The 10,515-nt window shown below is 49.9% G+C and overlaps 1 protein-coding gene across 2 annotated transcripts in view; it reads right to left on the bottom strand.

The window, feature by feature from the left end:
• Window positions 1-3,614: 3,614 nt before the first annotated feature.
• PI4KA (phosphatidylinositol 4-kinase, catalytic, alpha) overlaps window positions 3,615-10,515 on the bottom strand; it is a 131,235-nt gene continuing 124,334 nt past the window's right edge. For both annotated transcript variants that reach the window (XM_008588039.1, XM_008588038.1), the window contains 10 exons: window positions 10,135-10,207; window positions 9,977-10,047; window positions 8,804-8,913; window positions 8,190-8,294; window positions 7,983-8,108; window positions 7,523-7,643; window positions 6,861-7,020; window positions 6,060-6,149; window positions 5,389-5,472; window positions 3,615-4,112 (listed from right to left, as the gene is read on the bottom strand). In XM_008588039.1, coding sequence (XP_008586261.1) covers window positions 4,061-4,112; window positions 5,389-5,472; window positions 6,060-6,149; window positions 6,861-7,020; window positions 7,523-7,643; window positions 7,983-8,108; window positions 8,190-8,294; window positions 8,804-8,913; window positions 9,977-10,047; window positions 10,135-10,207 — 992 coding nt within the window. In that variant the 3' untranslated portion in view covers window positions 3,615-4,060. The remainder of the gene's footprint in view (window positions 4,113-5,388; window positions 5,473-6,059; window positions 6,150-6,860; window positions 7,021-7,522; window positions 7,644-7,982; window positions 8,109-8,189; window positions 8,295-8,803; window positions 8,914-9,976; window positions 10,048-10,134; window positions 10,208-10,515) is intronic.

The following is a 10,515-nucleotide window of genomic DNA, read 5'->3' as shown; positions in this document are numbered from 1 at the left end:
ATTGAAATTTTTTTCTGGAATCCTGTGTATCAAATTTTATAAAATTTTAAAATTATGCTTTTTGTCCTAAAGAATCCAGTTGTGCCTGGAAGTCATAAAAATATTCTCATATTTTCTTTTTAAAAAATATTTATTCGGGCGGCTGGCAGGCAGTGGATCCGAACCCTGGACCTTGGTGTTATGACACCACGCTCTAACCAACGGAGCTAACCTGCCAGCCCATCATACTTTCTTCTAAATACTTTTAGTTGATGTATTTATATCATTGACGTTTGAAGTGATTATTGATATAATTGGATTTATATTTATCATATTTGTTACTTTTTTTATTTGTTGCTTTATTTCTATTTTTGTCTTCCACTCTTTTTCCACCTTTGGTGCTTTTAATTGAGCATTTTATGATTCCATGTTCTCTCCTTACTTAGCATACTAGTTGTATTTTTTAAAACTTTTTTTAGTGGTTGCCCTACAGTTTGCAATGTACATTTACAGCTAATCTAAGTCCATTTTCAGACAAGACTATACCATTTCACAGGTAGTGCAGGTTCCTTTTCATAACAAAATAATCCTAATCCCTCCCTCCTGCCCTTGTATCATTGCTATGATTCATTTCACTTACACATAAACTATAATTGACTACATTGTTGCTATTACTATTTTAACCAAACTGTTTTAGGTCAACTAATAAGAAAAACAAGTTTTTATTTATTTATTTTTAAAAGATGACTGGTAAGGGGATCCGAACCCGTGGCCTTGGTGTTATCAGCACCACACTCTCCCAAGTGAGCCACGGGCCAGTCCTGGTACTTGATGTTTTTGCACACAGTCACACAGACATACACGCACAATTGATTTTTGTGTATTGACCTGTATCCTAAAACCCTGACTATGGATTATAAATTTGAATTTCTGTATACATAAATGCCATTTTTGAATTAATTTTATTTTCCCTTTCCAAATTCTTAAACTGTTCCTTTTTATTGTCTTACTACAGTCTACAGTACAATGGTGAAATAAAAGTGGTGACAACAGGTACATCTATACCTCACTCTTCATCTTGGAGGCAGATTTCAATATTTCACCTTTTAAACCTTAATGGTCATTGTAGGTTTTGTGGTAGATACTCACATTGAAGAGATTCCTGTTTTTTTTAATGCCTGGCTTTACCTTTAGTACACCCCTCTCCTGACAGTGTGGTCTAAGGTCTCCTAATAGACTCTTCAAAGGGATTAGGTTCTTGAGTTTGTGTTCTGTCTCCCATGTCATCAATAGAAGCTTGAGTCTCTCTGCTCTTTCTGCTTCCACCATCTTGCAATGTGAGGGGTCACTGTTGCCACCACCAGATGTGTTCCTTGGACTTCCCAGCCTCAGAAACCATAAGCAATAAATTTCATTTTCTTATTTAAAAAGAAAAAAAAAAAAAGAAAATTGATTGTTCTCAAGATTTTAAAATTTCATTTGGTTTTTAGTCTCTGAAGATTCCTTATTTTCTTATCAGCTCATTGATTTAGATCCCCACTCCCCAGTATTGTAAAAAGCATTTTTAGTATTTTGAGATGTATAATTTACATATCATGTGATTGACTTTTTTGTCAATTACACAAGCTGCCTTTTCAAGTATTGTGATTTGAAATTATTGCTGCTAAATTTAAACTTATTTCTACCATTTTATATGTGTTTATCCTGATTTTACTATGCTCCTTCACAATCCTGTGTGTGATCATTCTGGAGTTATACCCTATATTCCAGTATCCTTAACTACTTGAACTTGGATCATGTTTATCAGCCTCTCCAATACTACCGTAAAGCATTTTAAGACCGTTTTCTCTGATCATATGTGCTATTTTTGTCTTGTATTTTAGTTCCACTGTTGTAAACTTTTCCAGATATCTTACTGTTATTGATTCCTAACTTAATTCCATTGTGGCAAATGAACATATTCTGCATGCTTTTAATCCTATTAAATTTATTGAGGCTTGTTTTGTGGCCTAGCATATAGCCTATAATGGTGAACGTGGAGAAGAAAGTGTATTGTTGCTGTTGATGGGGAGTTTTATAAATGCCCAGCAGGTGCAGGTGACAGGGTTGTTCAGGCGTCCTGTGTTTAGTGACTTTGTAGACGGTTCTATCAATTACTGAGAGGAGTATTAAAATCTCTAGCTATGACTAGAATTTTGCTTTGTAAGCATTCATACACATTGATGATGGATGGTGGATCTTTTTCCATTTATTTATTTAGGTCTATATTGTTATATTTAAAGTGCATCTCTCTTTTTTTTGTCCTTTTTTGAGACCGGCCGCCCTGCGCTCAGCCAGTGAGTGCACCGGCCATCCCCATATAGGATCCAAACCCGCGGCAGGAGCGCCACTGTGCTCTCAGCGCCGCACTTTCCTGAGTGCGCCACGGGCTCGGCCCAAAGTGCATCTCTTATAGTCAGCATATTAATTGGCAAATATATATTTTTAATCTATGTTTATAATCCTTGCCTCTTAATTAGAGTGGTTAATTCATTATTTAATGTGATTATTGATATAGGTGGATCAAAGTCTATAATTGTATGGTTTCTCTTTGTCCCATCTGTTATTTCTTCTTCTGCTTCTCCCTTCCTGCCCTTCTTTTGGATTACTGCAATATTTTATTTATTTTGCGTTGGCTGGTACAGGTAACCATATATTTTATTTTTTAAGGCGAGTCAAATGAAACAGTAGGGGAGAAGGAACAAAGAAATCTGTAATTGATCTGTGATCAATTAGTTGTAAATACCACAGCACTTGGACCCACCTAATATTTTAAAAAGCTCACGTTAACTTACATGTTGATGTCTTATTTATATTTTTATTTATACTGCTCCGGACTCAACTGTGCTCCCTGAAGCTGAGTATTTGTGATTTACACCAACTCGGGAAATCTCATTAGAAGTCCATGGAGCTTCTCATTCAACCTGCCTTTTCTGTTTTTTTTTTTTTTTTTTTTTTTTTTTTTGGTGGCTGACCGATATGAGGATCTGAACCCTTGAAACTTTCCTTTTCTTTATGCTCCATTTTTGGTAATTTCATTGTTTCTGGCTTTCAAGTGATTGTTTTCTCTTCCGCTGTACCTTACCTGCTATTTAACTTGAAGGTTTTTCCCCTCCATTTTCAGGTCTTCACTTCCTAAGTGCTTAAGCTAGCAGGCCACAGTGGGTGGGAGAGGGTGGTTCTGAGGGGCTGGTCACTCAAAGACGTTGAGGTCCCAGAGCACAGCACGTGAAAATAAACAAGAGGAAGATGACAGAATAGAAATAATTGTCCAGCACAGAAAAGACCAGGGCAGGGCAGAGGAAGGACACTGAAGACAGACATGGGCGGAACAGGCCAGGTGGTCTCCATGGCAGCCCTCGGGGAGATGACTTTGGAGCAGGCAGTTAGGAAAAATAGTGTTATTTTTGGTATATCTGTGCTGTGGCGAGTTTGTGTGTGTGAAGCTCAAGTCTGTTAAGCCACCACCTGGGCCCTGGCCCTGAGAGGGTCTTGTGAGGCCATGGGGGGAGCCCAGGCAACACTCCTGCAGCAGCCCCTGGGCTATGTCTGCACTTAGGACCTGACACTAAATCTGACAGTCAAGTTACAACACAGCACTTTTTTGGGTTTTTATTTTGTCCACGTTGGTTGAATCTTAGGTAGAATAGGTTTTCTCTTTTTTTTTTAATACACAAGAAAATACGTCATGTACCTATGAAATAAGACAGGGAATGTGTCCAGTGCAAACAAAGGATTCACACCTTTGGTGGTGCAGAGACAGCACCACCAGACGATTGTCATCTCAGTCTCTGTGGCATCACCAAGATGCCAACATGTGCCCCAGCTAAGGAGGAATCGGCTGCTGGGCTCTGAGGGCTGCTGTTCTTCCTGTAAGAACAACTCCACTGGATGAAATGGCGGCTGCCAGCAGTTCACCTGCTTTGACCGCAGGGTGGGAACTTCTTGTGGGGCGAGGGGGTGGGCGGAGGTGGTCATGCAGCTCCATGATTGTGGGGGTCCTCACACATGGCAGAAGGTGTGGGGCCTTGGAGGCCCCTCTTCAGTAGGGGATGTCGTTCTGATAGTACTGGATCATATCGTAGGTCCGGCTCCTGGAAGATAGAGGGAAGAGATTGAAGGGCGCCTGCGAAGAGATCCCCAGTCTGAGTCCCTCACCCCTGGGGCCTCACCCTGTCCAGAGAGGTGCACTGTGGAGTCCTGCCCAGTTCCCTGAAGGTGCCAGTGTCCTGGGATGCGCCTTTCTGCATCCTCAATGGACCCCCAAAATGGGCCCAGGGGGATAGACCCTCCTCAGCCAAATGCCTTACATCTGTAGGAGTCACCACTCTGCCAGATGCCCCTGTTGCCCCTTGGCCTTGTCATACCCAGACACTTGGAAGGGGTCTGTACACTCCTCCCTATCCCCACTCCCTCCTTGTTCTCAGCACCTCAGGAGAGACCCTCCTCATCCTGCCCCCAAACTTCTCCCTGCGACTGACTCAGAGATGTTTGGGGGCAGTTCTCCACCTAAGTGTTACCACATCTGCCCTGAGCTACCTGCCATTTCTCTGCTCCCTCATCAGCAAAAGCACATGGCACTCCTTTGGCCTGTCCTCCAGGCCACACAGCCAGCCAGTGCCCACTCAGCCCTTTCTTTCCTGCACTGCACTTGTTAGGTCACCAAACCTCTTGGGGTTGTTCTGTCTTCCTCTCAGGCTCATCCAGGAGTTTCCCATGCAGGTGCCCCCATCACTGGCCTCCTCCTCCTGGTCTGGGTGTGGAGTGTCCCCCTGAGGCCTGACCCAGCCCCATGTCTACAGGTTCCCTCCTCTCCTCCACCTGCTGGCATTGCCAACACCTCAGAGCCACCTGACTCACCGCAGGCGAGCCCCACAGCTGGGATTTTGCTTTCAGAACCTGAACTCAGCCTTCTCATGCCCCTCCAGCCATCCCCTAACCTATCACAGCTGCCCCCTACCTGCCCCTTCAGTGACTGCCCACACAGCAACCTGAGGAGGGTGCAGGGAAGGAATGGCGGGTCTGACTGGAATGAACCCAAGGCCGTTCCCGCCTCACTTCCTGCCCCTCGGGGCCCTGTCCACCTGCCTCCCTTGGCCTCCCGAGCCCTACCCCTGGACAGCACAGTTTCCAGTGTTCAGGTCTCTGCCAGGCGTTCCCCTCAGCATGCACTGGCCCCTCTAAACCAGTACCCCATTGCTCCTCCAGAGCTCCTGTCACAGCTCAAATGGCTGAGAGTGACCAGGGGTCTCCATGTGAGGAGTGGCTCGGGAACAACAACATCCTCATTGCCTGGTCCAGCCATGTGCCCAGTGAATACCGGGGCAGGACGGGTGGATCCAAAAGAGGAGGGCCGGTGGGGTGACTCGCCTGTTGCTGAGGAAGCAGCTCTGGATGACCTTCATGATGAAATTCGCGGCCTCTCGCTCTGTCATGTTGGGACTAAACCTGTGCCTGGGGAAAGACCGAGGCAGGGCTGCTGGTGGCTGAGCGTCGCCCCTCCTAGCCCATGGATGTGTGCGAGGCTGCCCCTCCCTGGTGGGCTAGTGGTCTTGACTGTGGACTGGACTTAAGCAGTTGTAAGAATCTGCTCAGCTGAGGGCCACACCCTGGAAATGTACCCTCTGGTGTCCATGTGTCAGGAGATAGGGTCAGAGCTGTTAGGGCCAAGCCTGGCCTACTGTGGACCCTGTCCCCTTCCCAGTATCTCCCCAGCCCAAGTGGCCCCATGGCTAAGGGAGAACTACACATTAGGGAGATAATTGCTGCAGCCTGGGGGCTCAGGGCCCAGAGGCAGGGACTGGTGCAGCTTCCTTGAGGAACTAAAGGGCCCCTGGTATGTCCTTGCTGTGTCTGGCAGAAGCTGGGGCATCTTACAAACGTGATCTGGTGACAGTATCTCACTCAGGGACTCTGCTCTGGGGTTCCAAGGAAATGATAATGACAGTAACAATTACACAAAAGGTTCCTAATCTTGACTACAGCCTCAGCTAATGGGTGACTGTCCCCCAAATGGCCTGCATGTCTGCCAAGAAACCTACTTCAAGAGCTTGATTGTCTGGCCGCGGAAACAGGGCAGGCCCGTGTCCAACATGAGAGTGACCAGAGAGACAACTGCATCCATGTAGGGCCTGGGGAGAGATGCAGGGAGGTAGACAGAGGCCAGCCTGAGGCTCAGGCTCCCACCTCCCTGGCGCACCTTCTGTGTGTAGCCCCTGCACGGCCCAGGCTGGGCTGCTCACACACAACCCTGGATGGGCTGAGCAGTCCCTTCCTGAGCTGTCCTACCCTGGTCCCTCCCACATGAGGCCTCCAGCTGTGGTTTCTGCACTCAGCTGGGGAAGTAAAAAGACACCCTGACCCTCCTTTTCCTGCAGGGAAGTCGGTACCAACCTGTGTTGGAGTCTAGAGATCACCCCATCCTGCTGTATGGCCTTGGCCAAGTGACACTCTATGTGAAACCAGGACAATGCCAATCTCCAGCGTGCAGTCTGGGGGTGGCAGGTGGCAGCTTTAGTGAAAGGGTGGAGAGGATGCCCAGAAGGGGGAGCTCAAGGCTGAGGGGTGTTGGCAGGATGAGGTCAAACCAGGGAGACTGTAGAACATGACGGGACTTGGCTGCCCAGAGTGAGAGGAAGTTGCTGGCACAGGTGGGCAGAGAGAAACGACCAGAAGGTGGCTGCCCGCACCTTCCTCTCTCTCTCTGACCCTCATTCCCTTCATCCTAAAGGGAGCCTAAGAATGCTCCCATGGGCCCTTCGGGCCTGGCCTTGCTGGCTGAGTGGCCCCAGGACTGGATGTGGGCCTCCCCCCGTGCTGCCATCCCTTCTCACACGGCTCACCGCACGGCCAGGTAGCCACGGACGCACATCTCCATAAACCACTTGAAGGGTGTGGCCTCCATCTTGCCCCCCATGATCATCACCATCTCATCAGTCAGCTTGATATCTGGTTCCCAGCCAAGGTTGCCACCCGGCGAGCTTTCAAACATGAAGCCAAAGTCTGCAAAATCCCCAAAAGCCATCTATGACTGGGTCAGGTTTTAGGGTGGGTGGGGATAGGTGGCCTGTTTCAAGGAGTTAAAAAAAGGACTTGGAGACACCAGCATCCACCACACCCCACGGGCAGCTATAGGCCATGTTTTCTTGGGGACAGTAGGCAAGCTGCAGGCAGAGGAAGAAAACAGGAGAGGTGGAGTCAGCTAGAGCAGAGCGAGGCTGAGACTGAGCATGGATGAGACCAGTTCTGCCTGGCTTCAGCTTCTGATCCAGAGCACTGGCTCTCGCTCCCACCCCAGCTTCTGGGGCCCAGGTGTCCTCTGCAGCAGGACAGCCTGGTAGCCAACAGCTCAGACTCAGAGATGGACACAAACACCCACCCTGACCTCCTGGCTGGGTGGCCCCTGGGCATGCTTCCTGCCCTCTGTGGGGTGGGAACTCTTATGCTCCCCTGGGCTCTGAGGGGTGAAAGGAGAGGAAAAGGGTGGCACTGTGGCCCAGCTGACCGATGTGGATGATGTGGCCCTTCTTGTCTAGCATGATGTTGCCGTTGTGCCTGTCCTTAATCTGCAGCAGGAAGAGCAGGAGGCTGTAGGCGGCCATGCTTCGGATGAAGTTGTAGCGTGCCTGTGTGGACAGTGTAGCTCATAATGCGGTGCTCCCCCAGCTCTGTGCCCCACCTTGGAGGCAGCCAGCCAGACCTGGGCAGCCCCACAGGAGTGAAAGGGGCTGCATCTGGGGGCGCAGGGACAGTAGGCCCTTCCTCCCAACCCAGGATTGGCTTTCTTTTGGGGAGTCCAGCTCTAGGTTCCTTTGACTTTTAAGGAAGGTTACAGGTGACCTGATTTTATCCCCAAGTGAAGGCAGACTCTGAGGAGCAGGAAAGAGAGGAGGCAGCAGCTGACCAACGGGGCGGCAGGGTGGGAAGGAGAGGCTAACAACCAGGCAGGGGCCACCCTGGGCTACCTGCTGGAAGGCCAGGGTCGACTCGTCCCCATACTGGCGTGTGAAGTAGTCATACATGCCAAAGTCTGTCTGGCGGCCCAGCTGGTCTCGAGAGGTGCAGTCAGGGATGCACTCGATCACCCCGCACTGGGGAGGAAGAGTGAGTTCTGAGGCGGCCTGCAGTAGGCGCTGCAGGTACCTTGCCAGGCTCCTGCGCGGGGAACTTACCCCAGGAGCGGTGGCCACCACGCGGTAGGGAAAAACAAAGAGGTCCAGGCCAACCAGCTGGAAGATGTTCTTGAAGAGGTCGATAATCTGCAGTGCCAGCATGTCCTAAGACCGAGGAGGCACAGGATGCAGGTGGCCCGGCCTCCTTGCTCCCCCCGCCCATGCAGCCCCCGTGGCCCTCCCGCCTCATGCAGGGCAGAAGCCCAGCGCCAGCATGTCCTAAGACCGAGGAGGCACAGGATGCAGGTGGCCCGGCCTTCTTGCTCCCCCCGCCCATGCAGCCCCCGTGGCCCTCCCGCCTCATGCAGGGCAGAAGCCCAGTGGCCAGCGAGGAGTGAGGGTGAGAGACCATGGCCTCAGTGTCCTCCTGGGGCCACACTGCCTGGCAGGGTGTAGGTGACGCCTGCCCCCTCAGGGAAGTTCCCTCTGGCCGGGACCTGGAAGTATAGTGGGAGGAGGCTGGATAGAAAGACCACTGGGTTTTGCAGAAGCATGAATTTACTCCATGGCACCTGAGCCAAATGGGTAGAAGCAAAGATTCGTGTCTGTGCACGGGAGGTTCCACTGTTTGGTGTGGCTGGAGCCTTGGAGTGAGGCGGGCCTGACCCCATTACCTGCCGGCAGTCGTCTCCCACTTTGAAGATGGCCGCCTGCCACGAGACCTTCTGGCCTTCCACTTCCTGTGCGCCGCACTCGTCCTCAGAATCTGAGCGGCACCGCAGACCTGTGTGCAGGTGAAGGGGCCACCTGTTAGCCCGAGGGCAGTGACAAGCCCTCTGAGAGTGCCAGGGGCGAGCCCCACTCACATGCCTGGAAGGAACCCCAGGGATCATCTCTGCAAAGCCCCATGGAGGTGAACAAGCAGCCCAGCAGGGCCCAAGAAACATGGGTCAGCAGGTGAAAATCACTGGCCAGGGTCTTTTCCTAAGAACATTTAAGCTTATATGGAACTAAAAACAGAGCCCCATTTTCATGTGAAGTGAGGACCCAGGTGTGCCCAGGGTCATGTTGGACACCGTGAGCTGGGGGATGGTGGAATGTGTCTGCACACTGGGGTGCCTGGGTGGGCTTGGGGGCCACAGTGTAGGCAAGGCCATGGAACGTATGTCCCTGCACTGGCCAACAGCCCCTCTGCAGAGCTGGCCACACCCCCTGTATTAGATTGAATGTCCCCCCGAAACCTCAGAATGTAACCTTATTTGGAAATAGGGTCTTTGAAGATGTAATCAAGGTAAGATGAAGTCATACTGGGTTAGCATGGGCCCTAATCCAATGACTAGTCCTTATAAGAAGAGAGAAATTTAAACACAGACACAGGTGATAGAAGACCATGTGAAGATGGAGCCAGAGACTGGAGCAATGCAGCTGCAAGCCAATAAGCACCCTGGATTGCTGCCAACACCAGAAGTTAGGCAGAGGCAAGGAAGGATTCTGCCCCAGTGCCTTCAGAGGAAGCATGACCCTGCCGACATCTTTTGGCCTCCAGGACTGTTAGAGAATGCACTTCTGTTGTTTAAGCCACCCAGTCTATGGTTATTTGTACAGCAGCACGAGGCCACTCAGCTTCAAGAAGGGGCCTCCTAGACAGATGTCCGGGGTAGGCACATCTGTCACTGCACGCAAGCTCCATGCCATAGCCAAATGAGGGTTCAGACTGAGAGAGAGCAGATGGATGGATATACATCATCTTTTTATGGTGAGCTCGTAATTAGCTAAATTACCAAAGAAACTGGTATTAGCAGGAAGAGCCATTTAGATCCCAAACTAAATCAGAATTCTTCACTGACCTTCTTTTTCAAGTTCACTAACTCCACATCGTTTCACCTTAAATTTGGCCAGATATGGGGCTTTTGCAGCACTGAAAAACAACAGAAAGTGGCACATGTGACACAGCAAATAAAGCTCCTGTATGAGGAAGCTGCAAGAGACAGTGGGCTGCTCTCACCTCTGCATTGGCGTCCCGGACTTGTAGTCAATGTCCAGCACGATGGCCTCAGGGTTGCTGGGCAGGTAGCAACCTGCACAGGGACAGAGGTGAGTGAGTGTCAGGGGGTGTGTGACCAGCAGGAAGACCACACCAGTTTCCATACAGATTCTATGTGTAGATTAGCTTTCTCTTGCTCAGACCATTCTCGTCATGTGATACCCTGGCCGCCCTGGGGCTCTGTAGATTTCTCACTAAGAAGGCCCTCACCAGATGTGCTCCCTGGACTTTGGACATCCCAGCCCCCAAAAATGTAAGAAATAAATTTCATCTTTTTATACATTACCCAGTTTAAGGTATTCTGTTATAAGCAACAGAAATGGACTATTATACTCCCTGAGC

The sequence above is a fragment of the Galeopterus variegatus genome, unplaced genomic scaffold, assembly GCF_000696425.1.
Source record: "Galeopterus variegatus unplaced genomic scaffold, G_variegatus-3.0.2 Scaffold4643, whole genome shotgun sequence".
NCBI classification, from domain to species: domain Eukaryota; kingdom Metazoa; phylum Chordata; class Mammalia; order Dermoptera; family Cynocephalidae; genus Galeopterus; species Galeopterus variegatus.
The sequence above is the reverse complement of the archived record's forward strand: the minus strand, read 5'-3'. Positions and strand labels throughout refer to the sequence as shown.